Below are 20394 nucleotides of genomic sequence, written 5' to 3' on the forward strand. Positions count from 1 at the left end.
GAATTAATTCAGTAGAACGCAGGGGGTGGGAGATATTCAAGTTTAGAAATGTCCTCTACAGAGGACAAAAAACGGTGGTTGGCAAAAAGTCAGGTAAGCATTACCGCCACCTAGTGGTATGGAGTGTGGTTCAAGATGTTTCAGTTTATAATATCGATATATACCTAAATATAATAAAACGAAGTATTAGGGCCATACTAATAAAAAATAAAATTATGTGGATAAAGTCATAATATTACCAGAACAAAGCTGAAATATGAGAATAAAGTTATATTATTTTAATTTTACCTTGTATTTTTTTTTTTTTTTTTTTTAAAATTTTTTTTGCATGAAACTCCATTGTAAGATAAATCAGTTGGGATCTTTTGTGAGTAAAAAATTAATTGTTACTGTATTATAACTTGTTGTAAAAATACCTAACCATTAACTACTGTGTTTTTTAAAACTTGACAAGGTGAAGCCCAACATTTTTACTGCCCCACTTGATTTATAGGTATGTAAAACCTTATTAGAAATTGCTTCAGTTTTATTTCAATTGTAGTGGAGACAAAAAAGAGCGAACACAAGAAGTTTGTTGAAAGAGATAAAACAAAACCAAGAAACCATAGCAACAAACAACATATGCATAAATAACAACAGTATCACAGAAAAATACAGGGAACAAGTCAATATAAGGCGTATTCAGTGGCAACAGCAGCCCAACGTAGTGTTGACAGATAGTGTTTACTCTCTCTGGTCTCATTATTTTTTACAGACAGGACCAAATTTATGATTAACACTGCAAAAACACAAAATCTTACCAACTATTTTTGGTCTGGTTTCTGGTGCAAATACCTTATTACACTTGAAATAAAGCAAAACCAAATTATAAGTCCGTTTTCAGAAAGACATAGGAGCTTGTTTAAGTCAATAATTCCTTAATGTAGATGAAAAAGTTCTCAATCGGCAGCTTATTTCAAGACATTTTCCTCCTGCTATTAGTGAAAAAATCTGTAAAATGGAACTAGAATTTGGTTGCTAGGTGACGAGTTGGGCTTGGCTGAGGTTGCTAGGTAACCACGCAGTGGAGTATTCCACCAGTGGAACTAGAACTTTTTCATCAAAATAAGGAATTGTTGATGTAAAACAAACTCCTATATCTTGCTGAAATGTTACTTACAAGTTAGTTGTGTATTATTTAAAGTGTTCTAAGATATTTCCACTAGAAACCAGACCACAATGTTTCTTTTATGTTTGCATAAAACATAAAAGAAATATAAAAGAAACTGCGTGACTGCCTGTGTAACAGAGCGGCATACTGATGAGCTGCATGTGTAAGTTGATAAGTTCCAGGTCAAGTGATCCTGTGGAGCCGTGCGTCAGGCTGTCGCTGCTTGTTCTGATCCCTGTGTCTGTGTCGGACGGGGATCACTGTCCAGGCCGCTGAAGGCTTGTTAAAAATCCATCGACTTGCTCAGAGGATCAGCTGTCAGGGCGGGTTTTATTTAACCTTAATCAAGATTTCTACAGGTAAAGAAGTTAAACATGTAGTTCACATCATTCTGTACTGCTTCTTGTTCTATGTGTTTCTGATTAACAATACAAAGTCTCACTTCTTCCAAAAAGACGCAGAACAATAAAAACGATGTTTTACATCAACCTGCCAGGATGAACCAGAAAACAGGAACTCGGAGTATCACTTTATAAACGGCTGAAGATGAAGTTGTGGATGTTTTATTTCAAATGTTGGGCAGGTGATATTTATGTTTTACTAGTTTCTTGACATCTGGGGCAGGTGAGACGTTACTGTGAGGTAACTGAGGAAGGTACTGGACCTAAGGAAAGACAGAAAACAGAGAAAAGTGCATTTCAACTGGACAACAGAAACAGAGCACATTTACTTGAGTACTGTACGCAAGTACATTTCTTGAGTATCTTTCCTTCACTTGTGTATTTATTTTTTTGGGAAACTTAGAACTTTTGACTCCACTTCAGTTCTGGTTTGCTCATCGGTTCTGGTTCCTATTGGCTCAGCATAATACAACACCGTGTCAGGAATATTGTAGAAATAAAGAGGAGGAAGAGTAAATTTTCCCCAAAAAACCTTTCCTACAACTATCAGGGAAATGTTTACAGAAAAAAATGCTCAGAAATTTTTAGATTAATCTCAGAAAATGTTGAGAAAAAGTTGAGACAATTCAGAGTTTTGATGAGTTGAAGATTTTCTATAAAAAAACTCAAAAACAAAATAGAGATTAATCTGACAAATTTGAGAAAAAATTTCCATGTTTTTTTTCTCTGAGATTTTTTGCTGAAATTTACTCAGTTTTTTATATCTACAATGGTCCTAAAAGTTTCTCCTCTTTTTCCTTCTGTGAGGCTTGAGTAAGTTTAAAAAAGCATTTTTTACAGGTGGTGCAGACGTTTTTAGCAGATTCGTCCTCCGGGTCAGTACATCACCAGGTGGTTTCAGCAAGTTACAAGATTCTGTGGAAGCATTCAGAAAACAATACAACACAGTACTGATATAAGAAAATATAATTTGTACTTGGCCTGGACTCTGGCTGAAAAACATATCACGATATAAGAGTTTCCTGTCAGTCGATATCGATTAGATTTTTTTTCTTTAAATATTTGAAAAACTGGCAAACTGGTGGAGTTATCTTTCCTATTTAATCCAGTTTTTACTCCACGGTGTTGTTTTTTAAGGAGCTATGAGGTGGCAAAACATTAAACTGCTGCTGCGCAAGTTACTGGACAGGCTGTTGCTAGGTAACCAAAGAGTGAGTGAGTTGCTAGGTAACCAAAGAGTGAGAGAGTCAGTCGATTCCACCAACCTAGCTTAGTTAGCCGTGAAAGGCTGAGCGGCTAAAGCATTTCCTCTGCCTACATCTCCCAGAATGCAGTGCGGTTCTGGATCTGAGTTCAGTGAGATTATTAAAAATTCTTTCAGACGCATTATCTATTGATATTGATCACCCATCTATCACAATATATATTATTGGTTTATCGCTCAACACTTTTGAATACTTGAGTATTTTCAAAACTAAGTACTTCAGTACTTTAACTTGGGCAAACTTTTGATCGAGCAACTTTTACTTGCAGTTAAGCAGGATTTTACCATGAGCACCAATACTTTTACTGAAGTACTCGAAGTACTTTGTCCACCACTGAAGTCTGATGAAGAAGTCTTTACCCCAGCTTGTCTGCGCCGGGACGCCTTGTCATGCCTCCTCCCAGGGCGCTCCACTTCACGGCCCCAGTTGGCCCCGCCCTCATCCTGAAAGTATGGCAGCTCCAGCAGCTCCTCACAGGACAGCCGCAGGGACGGGTCCATCACCAGGCAGGACTAGAAACACCAAACATCCATCTCAGCGCCGGCTGCATGCGTGCTAAACAGCTTTCAGGGGAGATTACGGTAGAAACGAGGCTGTGCTAATAAGAAGTTCAGTCTGAGAGATAAATAGTTACTACAAAGCAGGGGGTCCAAAGTGCGGCCCGGGGGCCAGTTGTGGCCCGTGGGCTGATTTCGTGCGGCCCTGAACTGCAATTCGAAAATGATACGGAGACTTTTCATTTGTAATTTTCTTAAACATGGAAAATGTAACGTATAACACAAAGTGTTTATATTTTTATAACCAAGATTTAACAAAAGTTAGAAGAGGCTTTTACTAAAATGATGCACCCAAATCAGCTTTTATTTAATTTAATAAACTTGATTAAATATAGTAAACATTTTGAAAGAAAGTGACACAATCCTGGTCTTTACCACTGAAACTTTTCTTTTAAAACAGTAAACATGCAAAACTTACAAAGACTTTTTTTGGCCATTGTAGATAGTAAAAAGTAAAATAAGAAAAATAGTAGGAGACAATAAAACTCAGAAATTTGAGAGTACATTTTCTACAGTAAACTTGGAAATTTCTGAGTTTTAAAAGGTTAACATTTTCAACATTTTTTCTATAAAATTTCGGAGATGAATCTCAATTTCTGAGTCTTTTGGTAAAAAGTCCCATTCAATTTTTGGAATTAGAATAAATATCCATTTAAAAAAAGGAAAAAAAATCTACTTTATTTGCCTGATTTCAGGTCTAAGAAAATCATCAACACACAATGTTTTTACAGCTGTTTACTATATGATGTCTTCCATGACGTAATTCATTATGAGCTGCCCAGTAACAAACTTGATCGATCGATCGATATCTTCTAAAGATGCAATTTTGTCTTGAAAGAGCTGCTGAAAATAAACTTCCTGTCAATAATATGTAAATAAAAAGTGAGTAAATTATTAATATGAATAAAATGTATAGTTTCAGAACGTGGTAACTTTGCGCCTGTGAGCATGTTCCATAATTTAAACGTTGCACTAAATTGGTCACAAACATGATGCAGATTAACATCTTTTTTTTAAAGCTGAATTTAAAATAATCTGAGATATTCTGAAAATGTTTCAGCGATTCTGATCTCGAGGGATTATTGATCGATTATATTGTAAATAAACGTTTCTTACCTTCATGACTGTCAGAGCTTGGGCAGACGCTCCATAGAATCGCCTTTCCAAAGGCTCCTGGGATGAAACGAGAAAAGTTAATGAATATTTTGACCAAACGCTGTAATCTTTTGGTTCAGCATATCTGTTTACCATTGTGTCCGGTTCAGGAATACTGACTCCAGAAAAGAAAACATTGGAACGGAAAATCTGTTGGTGGTGAGGAATCAAGTCACCTGGAGGACAAAATGAGATTAGAAAACATTTGGAGTCAATTTCCTTCCAACAAGTTCAAAACAAATCAGAAAAGCTGCACAGAGATGAAACATATTTTCCAAACGGTCTTCTTGAATTTGAAACAGTTTTACATTGCAGTAAGATTCAATCAATCAATCAATTATTCTAATCTAATTAATCACAATTAATCAGATTAATCAGCCCTAACGCTAATAAAATACATCTAAGTTTGGGGTAGTAAAAGTTTAAAGGGTGTGAATACTTCAGAAAGCAGCGCCATTCTTTCTGCAATTAGCCTTAATATTGAGTCTTACTAACTTAGTTGACAATTTTGTGAATAATCAATTAGTCACGAATAAGCTGATCAATCGTTTCAGCCTTAATGCTAATAAATATATTTAAATTTATGGTAAACAAAAGTTCGAAGGTGTAAATACTTTAGAAAGGAGTGTTGTTGTTCCAGTAAATGGTCTTTTTTTGAGTCTTACTAAATTATTTGACAATCATTTCAATAATCAATTAATCACAAGTAATCTGATTAATCATTTCAGCCTTAGTGCTAATGAAATACATTTAAGTTTGTAGTAATAAAAGTTTAAAGGGTGTGAATACTTCAGAAAGGCGCTGTATATTCATAACTTTGTGAAGAGAGTCTTTTTTTCAGAGCTGTTCTGAGTACCGAGAGTTTTTCGGATGAGGTACAGCTGGTCAACGTCAGACTTCCCGGGCCAGAGAGGGTTCCCGCTTAGAAGCTCTGCAAAGACGCATCCAACAGCCCAAACATCCACCGGGGGTCCATACTGAGTGTCCCCAACTAGCAGCTCCGGGGCCCGGTACCAGCGGGTCGCCACGTAGTCTGTGTAGTCATCCTCTGGTCCAGCTGAGTAAACAAAGGCACATAGAAAACACTCAAACAACTAAAAGAGAATTAATTGATGGTTTAGTAGATTAAAATGAGCTCCAATTGATTACTTAATAATGTCCAATTAGACATCATTTTAGTGTTGTAGTTTGGCCGCCATCCAGCAGAGGGCGCCGCTGGTCAGTCTTAACCGGAGCAAGTTGATACAAGATGGCGGCCGTACCAGGACTGATTAAACAGTCCGGTGTTGGATGTAAAATGCACTTTATGCGGATCTGTTTTCAAATATAGACACTCGACAAACTCCGTAAGTTTCACTTCAATTTCTCGCTCATTCAGCCAAACACGAAGCAACGTCAGGTTCTTAGTTGATCTGCTACGAAAGGGACGATGAGATGAGAAAAGCAGAGTAAATAACAGAGAAAGATTTTAACATGAAGCCAATAAGCAAGGCTGATGTTGGAGAGCAGTTGAGTTGAAGTACTTTAAGCATTCCTTCAAGAGCAACCACGGATACTTCGGTACGAAAGTAAGAGTATCACTACTTATTTTTACTCAAGTAAAAATAAAAGTAGCTTTCCAAGAAATTACTCAAGGAAGAGTAAAAAAAGTATTCAGTAAAAAGTCTACTCAGATACTGAGTAACTGATTGTTAAATTATAAAATGATTGATTAAATGTAACTAGTTCCTACCCAACTCTGTATAAATATGTTGAAGTTTAATGTGAAAAAACACAACTTTCTGTTTATTATCCGTACAACTGACAGACAACAGTGTTAACATTTAATGACTATACAATATGAAATATTAAGCCCATCAATAACAATAAAATTACGACTTTATTTGTTTGATTTTACTTTAATTTTTATTTTCTTGGCCTGCCAGTTTTTTTATCTGAACAATTTTGGCCATTAATATAAACATTTACTCAAGATACTGATCACTAACTAACATAGAGGAAAGGATTACACAGCATGTTGACATGTGGATGTATGGTAAGGTTACCCTGAAACCTGAAGCAGGAGACAACACACACACACACACACACACACACACACACACACACACACACACACACACACACACACACTGACTGACTGCTCCTTTTGTGCAAAGGAGTCATTCAAACACAATAAAGTGAGGAGGCTATCAGCAAAGACCTGCTCCATGTTCCGTGCTGAATAAGTCATTAGAGCTGCATTAACACTAAACGCACATAAACACGCTGGCCTCTGAATAACCTTACTCAGAATGCGGGCGAAGCCAAAGTCACACAGCTTGATGACGCCGCTTTTAGTGAGGAGGATGTTCTCTGGCTTTACGTCACGGTGGATGCACTGAAAAAAATAAAAGAATAAATGAGGCAGGGCGTCAGAAACTATCACAGAAAGTAGGTTTACAGCAGAGAAATAAGGTTACAGTGTGTTATGGACGACAAAATATAAAATATATGAGAAAGAAAGAAAACTACAGACAGTTAAAAGACTTTAAGGCAAAAGTGCCAAATATACTAAATTGCTGCAGGTGTTTTGTCAAATCAGACTTTTACCAAAAAGGTGACTTTGCTGCAGCCAAATCAGCTTTTGTTGAATTTGTTAAAGCGTTTTGAAGGATCCTGTTTTAATAACTGAGGATAAATTTGTTCAGTCGAGCCCAGGACAGTTTCCTTTCAGTGCAGCAAAGTCCTTTTTCTGTTTGGCTCAACAATACAATTAGGCGACTTTAATTGTGTGATTTTGGTTTAATTTTTATTTTCTTGGCCTGCAATGAACAATTTTGGCCCATGTGGCAAAAAGTTTGGACACCCCTGCTCTAATTAAAAATACTTCAAATATAAAAGTGTATATGTCTGTTACAGAAGAATGTTTATATTGCAGTAAAAAACATCCACTGACGTTGTGCTTGTGACAGAAGTTCACAGCTTGCAGAGTCTGCCACACGATGCTTTTCAGCTGAGCCTCCGGGACCCTGCAGACAAACCAACACCAACTCACTCCTCCACAAGGAACTCAACTTTCCCATCTAATACTTCAGGCATTAAAAACAACACCCAGGTAACCATAGGCCATCTCAAACAGCAGCAGCACCTTCGTTTCCATGAGCAGCTAGAGTTTCTGCTGCACTGCCTTATGGGAAAAAACCCAGACAACAAGTCATCGTGGTTTGGTTTGCTGTCTGAGCTCTGAGGCAAAGAGAAATACATAACTTGATGTTCTGATTAAAAACTCTGAGTGGAGTTGTAAAGTAAAAAAGTAAAAGTACTTTGTTACTGTACTTAAGTTGAATTGAGGTACTGTTGGCAGCAAAGCACTCCGTACATTTAGCTGACTCTGTGAGTGGGCAATGCCCTCCAACACCCACCCATGCTGCAGGGCCTGCATAGAACTACCTACCGATGTGCTGTAATCTGCAACTTTTCTTTAGTGGATAGGGCCCCACTAAGCCCAGGGGCCCCACTAAGCCAGGGGCCCCACCAAGCCCAGGGACCCCACTAAGCCCAGGGACACCACTAAGCCCAGGGGCCCCACTAAACCCAGGAGCCCACTAAGCCCAGGGGCCCCACTAAGCCCAGGGACTCCACTAAGCCCAATGGGCCCCACTAAGCCCAGGGACACCACTAAGCCCAGGGGCCCCACTAAGCCCAGGGACCCCACTAAGCCCAGGGACCCCACTAAGGCCAGGGGCCCCACTAAGCCCAGGGACACCACTAAGCCCAGGGACCCCACTAAGCCCAGGGGCCACTAAGCCCAGGACCCCACTAAGCCAGGGGCCCCACTAAACCCGGCCCCATTGGAGAAACAGATTTCTCTACAGACGGATGCTCCACAAAGGAAATGTTTGGTCAGATTTAATCCCAGATAATTATCTAAAACGATTAAATGTCGTCTTGTACAGTTTATGTAAAAACCTGATTTAAAATGTAATTAAAATCTTGTTAATAACAGAATGTTTATTTCTGTTATTATTGTTCTTCAATCTATTCATTTGACAGATGCATTGAAAAGCGAACCACATGGTTGAATCATAAGTATCCTAACATCACTTCTACAAATAATTATCTCCCCAATTCAGGATTTACTGTATGAGAAATAAAATGCCTTAAATCACAGAAAGTACTTAGTATGACGAATAATCTGAATGAGGGAAAAATAATGCCTTCATGCACAAATAGGAGATTAATTTTTATTTTCCTGTGTAATAAAAACAGCGATTTTTAAATTTATTTTTAATTTAATTTTATGTTCCTCCTTTCCGTAGACAGATTTTTTTTCTTTTCTTTCCTTGGCAAGCATGAAATGACGCAAAAGAATCCAAATCAGCCAGGAAAATTAGGATTGGTGCAAATCTGATAATCTCCTTTAAAGAAATTCAAACAAAAAGCTCTTTTGCATCCAGTAAACAGATAATTCCCTGGACTTTAGCAGGGCTTATTTTAACTACGCCTGTCACATTCACACATTTTGCTGGAGGTTAATTTGTCCCAGACATTATTGTGATAAACGACAACATTGTTGTTGTGAAACCATTTTCAAGTAATGCCATGGTAATAATGGCATAATAATGCAAGAACATGTTCTCAAAGATCAATAAACTTTAAATTCTGATGAACATTTAACACTGGAACTAAAAGACATTTAAATATCCAAAATAAATAAACAAAACCAAATAAACAACAAATAAAATTATTAATGAAGTAAAAACAGCCAGTTGTTACCAGAGCACCAAATTAAAGACTTTTATCATCCAGTTTTTGGTAGAAAGAGAGAAACAATAAATTATGGAAATGGTAATTATTGAGCTCAATTTAATTTATCATGCAGTTAATTGATTTATTGTGACAGAGCTTTGATGGTGAGTTTATCTTACCCTTCGGGGTGTTTGTCCAGCTCATTGAGGACCGTCTGTTCGCAGAACTCAAACACCAAATGGAGCCGTCTTTTTCTCCTGAAGACTTCCAACAGGTTGACCAAATTCACATGTTTAAGCTGCTGTAAAACCAACAGGTGAAAAACAAAACAAAAGCTATAAGCTAAGGCTTCATGTTTTACATCAAACCTGATACTTTAAGGCGACACTACGCCTCTCACCTTAAGCATACGAGTTTCTCGCTGTGCAATCTTTTTGATGACAGGATCATCTTCAGACTCCACAAACTTCTTGATGGCAACTATCTGGCCTGTTTCTTTGTTCCTGCACTTGAACACCACACCATAGGAGCCCTCGCCAATTTTGGCCAGTTTTTCATATTTCTCCATCTTTCAAGTTACTATCTGCAGAATAGGCAAGGAAAAAAAATAGGACTCAGTTTTCAGCAGACTGACCGGATGATTGCTTCTAAAGTCAATAATTCATGCAGACCGAATGTATTCAAATTGTTTTGTAGATGATGAAAACGCGCTTGCACATACTCACGTGCAGAATCTAAATTAGCCTCCAAAACAGCAAAACAGTTTTTCTACAAATAAAAGTTCCCAAAGCGTCTCACAGGTCTTTGTCCTGTCATTGTCAATGCTTCACTAAGAAGGTCACTGTGCAGTCTGCTCTTTTACTGCGTCATTACTATGGTAACCGCCCGAGGATTGTTTTCCCTCTTCGGGGCTCCGTTTTCTAATTTATACACATTTCAAATGACAGTAAATGTTTAGCAGGCGCCTCTGGTCTTCGTTTAGGCGGAAAGCGGTCAGATAAATAACTTAACTTCACCTCTAATAACAAACGTGGGGGTTAAAATAAGCAAGGATACAAAAACACATGGCAATTCACAAAGCTACGTAAGCTAAAACCTCTTACGTGGGAATACGTACGCCGTAACCATGGAGAAAAGCAGTGGGAAACGGCTTCAGTAAGCTGACAGTAAAATACACAATATTCTGCTCGTTTAGTGTTGAATTCATGGACTTACTAGACAGTAGAGCTAATGTCGAGGAGTTGCCCAACGTTATTTAAAAGTCTGACAAATGGAGTAGGTTTCTTTTGGCTATTTAGAAAAGTTGTACAATTAGCATAAAAGGTTAAACAAACGCACCAAGATTGCTACGTAAACGTAAACACGTACGTAAGTTCACGTTCTGTAACCATGGAGAAAATAAGTGGCTAACCATAGTGGCTAACAGTAAAATATACCGAATCCAGCCAATTTGGATTTATTTTAATATATTTAAATCGTTTAAGTAGACACAACATAATCATCCATATATTACGAACGTAGGAAATTGTGCCAACTATTTTTATTTAAGTTCTATGATCGTTTTAGGCGACTTGAAGTTTCGTTGGTTGTAACCATGGAGACAATAAACACCATGCTGTTAGCTAGCTGTTATTATTTTTGTAACACTGAATCTCCGGTAAAAACCTTCTTTTCCCCCCAAACGAGTCACTAATTTTATATGTTTTTGTATTTTATTTTAGGTTTCGGCAACTTCTCTAATTCAAGTACTTCTCTACTTCTCTCACTGGCCTCCATTCATTTTAAAGTAGGCGACTGTGGTTTACTATCCAAATAAGTTCAGTTACTGTTAAGTAAATAGTCTAAAAACTGATGGGAACGCAGCCTGTGACCCAAAGAGACCAAACATTAGAATAAAAGATACAAGGCACAAATTCAGATTAGAGTTAGAATAATGACAAGTAATCATTTTTATCTCAAAATATAAGAAAACCTTTTTACTTAAAACTATGAAAATGTGGCCATATGCAACCTCTGCTTCCAAATGGGTAAAATGTTGTAAAGTTTGTCTCTGAATGTTTTATTGTTTTGTTTGCAAATGTAATTTAAAAAAAGAATTACAAGGAACTAAATATTCAAAGTTGGTCACAATTTTTTTAATAGTCTGAAACTAAGAATAACAAAAGTTTGTAAGTGTGTATTGATTGAGAAAAGAGCACACAGCTTATTATTCTTTTCCAATGCTTTCTTGAAAGTTGTAACATTTTCAGTTGAGATTATTTATGTCTTTATTCATGTCAATTGTAAAACATAATGTGCCATAAAGCTGTATTATATTTTGGCCTTGATGACATAACGTCAACATTGAAAGCACATCAGAGAGCTTCAGAGAAGCTACAGCTCTATGTGGAAGGTCAGCTCTGATGTGGTTACATGATCTATTGACTGTCATCTCTGTGTTGACTGAAAACACCTCCTCCTGTCATCCCTCTTCAGAGACTTTGCCGTTTCTCCACATCTTCACTCTGAATGATGGGAAAGCAGAACATGAAGCCCTCCTGACACAGGCAGGCACCTTGAGGTTCTGGCATGGAGGCCTAGTGGTAAAATACACAAGGTATGAAATGCCTCATGGTAGCTTGGTCAACATCGCTGCTTCTGGAGACACAGTTGCTGTTTTCAGAAGCCCATCCTTCCAAACTCTGGTGCATCTGTTTTGACGTATTGTCTTCTATTATTACAAATTCCTATTGCTTTTGCTGATCGTACTGATGTAAGACAAGCAGTGTTTTTACTTTCTGTGAACATTGCTCAATCGACACCATTTCATAAACGCTGCATTGGAAATTTGTTTGTATAACTCCATCAGACGCATGACTGAATGCTAACCAAAACAGAAGGGGAAAGTACTTGAATTGTTCCTTGTCTGACTCCGCTGTTTTGATTTTTATCTGTTGTGTGTTCCTCTTCTTTTACTCAGCGTGTTTCCTGTTGTTTTGCTAAACCATAAACACCCATTTAATCAAAATAAGACCTTTGAGTTAAGAGTGAGAACCCTAAACCCGTTGGTGCCTCTTTTTGAGGCCTATAAATTTGGTCCACCAGATGGCAGTATTCGCCAATTTAAACTGAGATTTTAAAACAATAGGCGCTGACATTTAAAAACATCCCCTAGGTAGTTTCAAGCTATTATCAGTGAAGGCAATCGGACGTGAAGCGGCGCGAACATTAACCGTAGTTTCCTTTACTGAATGAACATTGTTATCTGGGGAACTTTTAGGGGTTTTTTTTTCAGTTTGAGTGTCCTCCTTTTAAATGTCATCATTCAATGAATAGCTCTTTCTTTAAAAAAGCAATACACACTAATTGGAAGCGCATTTAGAGCAAAAACCTCAAAACTAGACAATGCACTTTCAGTTTGTTTCCACTGACAGAGCTGCAGCAGCTGAAACCGTCACTGGTTTGTTTTAGTCTTGCCTTCTTTTAGAAAATACACAATCCAACCTCTAAAGAGCACTTAGACCTGGGAGAGGGCACCGCACAACCCTGCCCTGCTGGCTCTTCACCTCATCAAATTCACATTTCTGGTTTCTAAACCTGCTTCCCTGGAGCTGGCTCTCTTCTTTCATCTGGCATTGAGTTGGTTGCGGCCCTTGTACCGTGCCTGACTTGTTCGGTCTACTAAGGCAGAGCAAAGCAGGATCTTGATAAAAACACAAGCGCAAGGCAGCAGAACTCAGGCAGATGTTGCCGTTAGCTTCATTTCCTGGGCGGAGAGCTTCTCGCTCTATTAGACGACTAACAGGAACAAGAGAAAAAAAATAAGAGGGGAGAGAGAGAGAGCGAGAGAGTGTACAAGTTATCTGAGCTCGGAGCTCTCACAAATCACTTTTTTGAACAGCAAGCTCTGACAGGCAGGGGGGGAAACAGAGAGCAGAGACAAAGGAAAGGTGTGAGTAGGGAGCTGTGTCACAGGAGAAGGTGTGAAGAAACAGTAGAGGGCATAAACGAGGTGACACCGGTGGATGGACGGAGGAAAAGCTGCGCTCCAGTTCCTCCTGCTGCTGCCGGGGTTTTCTGCTGCTGTGTCCGGATGGTTCTGTCTCGTAAAGAGAAGGTGTGTCTGATTCCTGAAAGCTTCCTCCGGGACAGGGTTACCTTGAGACTGACACTCTCGCGCTTCGGACCGTAGGCCTGTTTGCACTTCTTTTACTCTGACGCAGTGTGCACTTGCAGATGATTCCTCCGCGTTATCATGAGAGCAGATAGAGAGGCAGCTGGCGTGACATTGACGCGTTGAAAGCTGGTTTAATGCAGCTGCGCTCAGATCACATGCTATTATTTGTAAAAAGAGGTAGTCAGAGCTGAGAGTAATCCTTGTTTGTCACATGTTTTTCTGCAGGAACAACCCTACTACTACTTTAGGGTGTATATTTCTCTTTTAAAAGTCTTTTGAGAATACTTATTTGATATTTAATCCACCCAGAAAAGTAATTTGTTGACTTTTGGATGGTACAGAAAGGACAAAAGGCTGTGGCAGGTTAATAGCCTCTAGGCACAGAGAGTGAGTAAGTCAGTGTCTGCCAGCACTCGTAATCATTTTCACTCATTGGGCTTCAGCTCTACTCACATTTGCTCCACTTGCCTCCGGGGACATGTAATAAGAGAGTGCTTACTGAGCAATACGGCACAGAGCTGACACGTGGAGAGGTATAAACTTGCTCTGAGCAAGACAGGATTACGCTAAATATTGCAGGTGGAGGACCGAAAATCACGATCTGGTCTGCGAGTACAGAAGACGACTGAGAGCTGTCAGACTGTTTCTGACGGATGGGTGTTGGAGAAGTCATGCGAGTGTTTGGGGGGCTTTCTATGCTTGGATGAGCTTTATTTAGCTTTTGACAGCTCTGCTCTGGACTGGCTTCACAGTGCGGCTCGTCATTGGGTTACCTCTGTAGCTGACTCAGACTGGCTTAACTCTCGCAGTCTGCCTGCCCACTCCGATTCTCTCTCTACCTGCCCCTATGCAAACAAGACGAGTGTTCGGTGGTTTTCTCAGCAGTATAGGGACAGCTGGGGCACTTTTTGGACTCTCCACACTGCTGTAATTGTTCTGTTGTGTGTAAACACCTTGCGTCAGTCACACCTCTCCTCTGGAGTGATTCACTATTCCCAAAGCATCCCTGACTGGAGGCAGGTAGCAAAAGAAAAAGGTGAGGCAGGATTTGCTAACGCTCAAAGTGCAGAAGGTGCTGAGTTGTAAAGTTGCTACAATGAAGCTGGGATTCCTGCTGCTGATGGTTCTGCACATGCTGGACACCGTGTCCAGCATGTCCACATGTAAGACTGTGGACCTGGAGATAGTGAGGCAAAAGCGCATCGAGGCTATTAGGAGCCAGATCCTCAGCAAACTGCGTTTGCCTAAAGCTCCTGAGCCAGAAGAAGCTGGAGACGAGGAGGATATCCCCACCAACCTGCTGTCCCTCTACAACAACACCAAGGACATGCTGAAGGAGCAACAGCTCGAGTCCCAGATCACCATCTCCCAGGAGCAGGAGGAGGAAGAGTACTTCGCCAAAGTGCTGAACAAGTTCAACATGGCGAGTAAGTACAAGTTAAAAGGCAAGAGGACATAAATCATGAATCCTAGAGCACTCTTACCCATTTTCAAGAATGAGGGCAATTGTTGACGGCCTAAGGATGGCTGTAAGAATGTCAGATAATTATATGGCTGTGATTTATGGTCCTGCATTCACCGGCACTCGCAGCATGTTGCACAACATGTCGAACACAGAGCAGAGTTTGGAGAGCCAAAATCTCTTTGCTTGAAAAAAGAGATCCGTGACCTTCAAACTGCCAAACAACTCACTCAACTTTTAGTGGAGTTCAGAGAATCTGGAGCAAGATAGCTGCCAAATTGATGATGAAATTTGCTTTCTCATAAACGTCCAAAACTCACAGAGGAACTAAAGTGTCTGATAATGATATCTAACCCAACTTCACCATATTCCTAGCCTAGCCTAGCCTTCCTATATAAAATTCCGCTCAACTCTCATCTCTCTTCATCTGGGATTTCTCCCATTCAACTCGATTTGTCTGGTTGAATTTCAACCAATCAGGAAATGAAGTTGATTTTCTGAGTTGTTTTAGAATTATAGTCCGCCTCTATCTTTAGAAACATCAGCGGACGACGTGAATGAAGCCGTTCAGTCCGTGTTGGTCACACTTCCAAATATTGAATTAACATTAACAGCCATTTTTTCAGCTTGGCACTTCATTCATTGCAGTGGAGGATGGTTGTTTGCAGTGCAGGCAATTTCCCACTTGCTTCATAGAGTCAAACCGCCGTATTACATGTGACATGGGAAAACGCTAGCGTTTGTACGCATTAATACATACATTTGAAATTGTCTTGGCACTACAGCAGAAGCTAACATCTCCAGGCTTCTTTATTTCCAATCATCTTGGTCAGACGGCCAATCAGCAGAAAGGAAAATGAACAATGCTCCTGGAATGGTAGCAGTGGCATGTCACGTAGAATTGCATCTAGATATTCCTGCTTCTAAAGCTACATTTTCTTTTAAATATTTTAGATATAATGTATGTAAAAAAACACAAATTGGAGGACTTTTTGCTAAAAATTTGAAGTTTTGCATCAAAGAAAAATTGACCACTAATAGGCTGTGTAAGCTAATAGTCGCATACTTTTTTGCATTTTGTACTTTCAAATATTGCAGCAACTTATTCACTGAGGTTGCTTGTAGAGTGATAGTTTTAATGAAATGTAAATATCCAGTCTCAAAGGGAATTTAAATGAAGGCTAATAAACTGCTTTTGTGGTGATTTCTGAGTTTAATATTCTGAGAATCCATTTTGGACTTTGAGGTCAGGGAGTTCTGACTTTAGCAAACAAATTTTTCCAACCTGACATCGAAAAATATAAACTTTAGGTAAAAATGGGATCCATAATGAAACCATATCTTTGAATATGGTTCCTTAAAACTTCCAGTCTTTGTAGTAGAACATGGAAAACATACAACATTGTAATTTGTTGTTAAATGAAACGCTGGTTCAGATCACGTGAAGTTGCTAAAAGAAACAGGAACATTTTGACACTGAGGTGGAAAAACTCCAGATTTACCTCATCAGAAAGGCACCAAATGACCAAAACGACCTATAAATTCCTTCACCATGCGCACATCTTCTGATCTGCGCTCAACATCTTTTCTGGCAGCTTTATGAGATCAGAGATCACACAAGTTACAAGTTGGCTGCACATGATTTGATGCGCTCCACTGCTTTCATGATATCCACCTCTTTTTTTTCTTTGTTTTGTTTTTTACAACTTCATTAACACACTTTACTTGGCGTGGCTGCATCTGCTGTTTGCACAGCCAAATGGTCTTGGGCTGTAATTGTGCAATGGCTCCCAAGCTATTATGATAAACATAATTTTTTGGTTTGGTTTCAATGCCCCATTGTTCTCTGCATGCCTGTACGCCTCACTTTATCAGGCAGGCATACACATCCCCCCCTTCGCCTTTATCCGCCACATCAAAAGAAAGGCTTGAAGTGGATGGACCATGCTCAGGACCAAAAGGGAGAACAAAGACACTCTCAAAACGAAGGGCACAATTTTGTTCTGCTCAAATGACAACCAAAGACCAAGATTGTAAACAAAACACTGCAAAAAAAACCCTCATTCGTACCAAGTATTTTTGGTCTAGTTTCTGGTGCAAATATCTGAGTACAGTTGAAATAAGACAAAACTAACTTACAGTAGCTTTTCAGCAATAAATAACAGTTTGTTTTAAATCAATAATTCCTTCATATTGATGAAAAAGTTTTAGTTCAACTGGCAGATTATTTCACTTATGAAAAGGGAAAATGTCCTGTTAGTGATGCATTAGTCCGATATTAATATCTGTATTGGTCCTGATAATAAGGAAAATTCTAGATCAGGTGACAATGTGTCCGATCCATCAGGGCGGATCTATTCAGTCTAATTCTACGTTTTGTCCTCTGAGTGACGCCATGCTCAATTATTCACTTTACATTATATTTAAAGGTCTTAATTGCACTTTCTGAACCATTTGAAAGAAGATTTGTTTCCGTTTATTTTTTAACATGTTGGACCAAATTTGAGTTTCTTTGTTAATTATTTTTGCTCCTAATTGCAGATTAAACTCATTTTTACATGTTTGACCAGCAGCTTGTGAAGCTATTGGTGTATTTAAGCGTGCTGTACTGGTGCAGCGGTATGAAATAAATTTGTAAATCAGTATATTTATGTCTGTGTTTTTTAAAAAGGAAGTGTTTTAAGTTCTGTTTTTCTGTATCGGATCGATATTGGCCGATACTAAACCTAAGATATCGGTAGTGAAAAAGTGGATCGGTGCATCCCTCGTTATAAGGGAATAATCTGCCAGTGGAACTAGTCATTTTTCTTCAATATTAAGAAATTATTTACCTAAAACAAGCTCTTATGTCTTTCTAAAAGTTATTCATAAGTTAGTTTTGTTTTATTTTAAGTATAATAAGGTATTTTCAACAGAAAAAGACGCCTGTACTTGGTGAGATATTGTGTTTTGCAGTTTGGAGTGCGACCCCTCTCTCTGCTGTTTTCTCTTTTGCTTTCCGTTTTTCACACAGTTGCGTTGTCCCCCAGGGATTGGGAATTCCCGACACTGTAACTTGAGAAATTGACGTCTTGTTTGCTTATCGTGTCGCTCGCACTCCATCATATCTCTCCCCAGTGATTTCCCTTGAATTCCCATATCTCTTTAGCAGCGATGAACCTTTTTCTGTCCCTCTCTCGGCCTCTGGTGCCCCCGTCTCTCTGCTTCCGGAGCGTTCTATCGGAGCGTTTGCAGCATGTTTGTGATGCGGCAGCCTGGCAGGAAGGAAGGACGGCTGATGGCCACTCGTACGCTGACTGACTCAGGTCCGGTGCGAGCGTTGCGTTTCCTCTGAATGCCAGAGAGGGAACATCCGCCAGCGTCTTGCCTCGCACCCCAGTCGAATCTCCAGATCTGTCAATACTTTTCATGCTTATTCCAAAAAGTAGAGGTTGTTTGTTAAGATAAAAAAAGTAGAGAAAATGGTTCCACTTCTGCTTTTCTGACTGAATTGCCACATTGTGGTTTAAGTTTACGGACCTTTGGTTTCATTGGCACCTCTGGTAAACTCAAGAAAACAACAACTTTTAAAATTTGGTCGCAGTTTGTCTTAAATTTAATGTTGCAGTTATAGAGGCTCTTTTCTTATGAAGACTAAAACATATCTGCCATGCAGAATGTTCTCTTGTCTTTCCCATGTTGAAGGAAATAGATCTGCGTCATGTTGTTTGTATCCCACAGAAAATGGAAGTAATTGATTATTAAATGCATGTTGATTCACTTCAAATTAAATAAACACATCATTAATCCCAAAGGGAAATTAAACACTTAAATATAATTAAATAATAAAAGTTTATTTATAATATGTTAGTATAATATAATAATTATTAAAATATTTAAATTAATTATTTCATTATTAAATTTAATATTCTATTTATTAATTTAAATAATTTAATAAAATAAATAATGTTTCCTGGACACTTATTGGTATGAAAAGCAGAGCAGAAATAAATAGAAGGCACTTGTTTATTTTAGATGCAGTTTTATGGACACACAACTAAAAATAAACGTATTAAATAAATCAGAACATGTTTTCTGATGAAGTTCATTTGTCACATTTAAGCCGATATTCAGCAGCCTTTTCATTAAACCTAAATTTCCATGTTATGTTTTTTATTGGTCTGATGTAATATTCTAATTATAAATGTCATGTTTTTATTTCTGTAAGCAGAAAATCATCAAAAATAAAAAAATAAAGGCTGAAGAATAAAAGTCCAGGGCTGGACCAAGCCTTTTTGGGACCCTAAACGTATTTTCATTTGGGCCCCCCAGAGCCCCCCATGATACCAACATGTCAGCACCAGATCTGTCAACAGGTCTCGTCTTTTCCAGCCATTGTTTCTGTTTATTAGGACAACTTATGGTAAGGGTGTGTAAAAAACAAATACTTCTTTGTGGTACCATAATCAAATGTTGCCAAATATTGAATGTTTGGTTGCCAGGGATTCATTAAATACAGAAATGTATTTTATTTATTCATTATCAAATCTGCCGAATGACTCACTCTTTCCAAAGATATGAAACCGCTGGAGGCAAAGCGTATTTGGGTGCAGAGCATTTCAAAACGCAGTCGTTTTAACTCTTTATTGTGGTAATTTCATCATGGATTAGGCTAAATTCCTCCAGCCACAACCGTCCGTCAGGAGACCACACAGATTCACCTCTCCCATAATTCTGCTCTTTCTCCAAGAGCACAGCAGCAAACACAAAAGGACAGTTTGTCCAGAAAGTAGTTCGCTGTCTTTTTGTTACACAAAGCAGGAGAAATGGCGGAGCGTCATCAGTGCATCGCTGAAGGAAGCATAAAGGCGGCAGACGTTTGGCCAGCTGCTGGAATCTGATTCCTCCCACTGGTAATTACAGAGCTGTCTCCCAACCTGTCACAACAGCTGTCCTGGCTTACCTGCGGATAGGCCCTAGTTCAACACACAAATCCCTCCCCCGCACCCATGTGAGGCAGGACACCTTTTCTGAACAGCGTTCATTATTACAGTCCAGCATGAAGCAGAAGAACTGAACAAAATGGACATCAGGTAACCGGAGGGATTCACCGTTCCTGGTGTCAGAACGCTGCAGCAGCTCTGGCTTCCACTGAGATTTATTCTCTTTTCAAACTTTCATTCCTGCCTTTTCTTGGAGGAAAATATCTGTTTCATGGACAACTGGTCCTTCTTGTTTTGGATACTGAGTAGTTGGGCTGATTTTTGGCAATATTTTTCATATTCCTGCTGTTTTGCCGTGATGTGTAACCATAGCAACAGAGTGGTTTACCACAGGGACCAGCTGATTAACATCATTTCCCTTCGGGATCAATAAAGTACTTTTGAATTTTAATTTGAAAGAGCAGCTCTATTTTAACGTATTCTTACTCAAGTAAAAGCAAAAGGTGGCCGTCCAAGAAATGACTCAGAATAAAAAAAGTATTTGGTAAAAACTCAAGTACTGATGAAAAAAAAAAAAAATTATATATATATATATATA

At 38.8% G+C, this 20394-nt stretch overlaps 2 protein-coding genes across 7 annotated transcripts in view; one reads left to right on the top strand and one right to left on the bottom strand.

Moving 5' to 3' along the window:
* Positions 1–1694: 1694 nt before the first annotated feature.
* LOC106947514 (cyclin-dependent kinase-like 1) lies at positions 1695–10659 on the bottom strand. Of its 5 annotated transcripts, none has more exons than XM_015032601.1 (10): positions 9982–10117; positions 9657–9839; positions 9436–9554; positions 7464–7536; positions 6815–6905; positions 5385–5585; positions 4622–4704; positions 4490–4546; positions 3176–3328; positions 1695–1814 (listed from the first exon to the last, which is right to left on the bottom strand). In XM_015032601.1, the coding sequence occupies exons 2-10, from the start codon at positions 9822–9824 to the stop codon at positions 1719–1721; spliced, it is 1041 nt and encodes a 346-aa protein (XP_014888087.1). In that variant the 5' UTR covers positions 9825–9839; positions 9982–10117; the 3' UTR covers positions 1695–1718. The 5 variants fall into 5 exon arrangements, with proteins under 5 accessions (XP_014888087.1, XP_014888078.1, XP_014888060.1 ...); XM_015032592.1 differs by having other exon boundaries at positions 9436–9557; positions 9982–10113; XM_015032574.1 differs by lacking the exons at positions 1695–1814; positions 9982–10117 and adding an exon at positions 10472–10659 and having other exon boundaries at positions 1838–3328; positions 9436–9557.
* Positions 10660–13065: 2406 nt separating this feature from the next.
* Positions 13066–20394, top strand: part of tgfb1a (transforming growth factor, beta 1a) — a 23539-nt gene continuing 16210 nt past the window's right edge. The window contains exon 1 of one of the 2 annotated variants that reach the window (XM_015032552.1): positions 13066–14844. In XM_015032552.1, the coding sequence (XP_014888038.1) occupies positions 14509–14844 (336 nt within the window). In that variant the 5' untranslated portion in view covers positions 13066–14508. The remainder of the gene's footprint in view (positions 14845–20394) is intronic. The other variant, XM_015032541.1, reaches the window with a different exon arrangement.

Source organism: Poecilia latipinna, unplaced genomic scaffold, assembly GCF_001443285.1.
Source record: "Poecilia latipinna isolate Pla-1442-1.1 unplaced genomic scaffold, P_latipinna-1.0 Scaffold15, whole genome shotgun sequence".
Taxonomy (NCBI): Eukaryota; Metazoa; Chordata; class Actinopteri; order Cyprinodontiformes; family Poeciliidae; genus Poecilia; species Poecilia latipinna.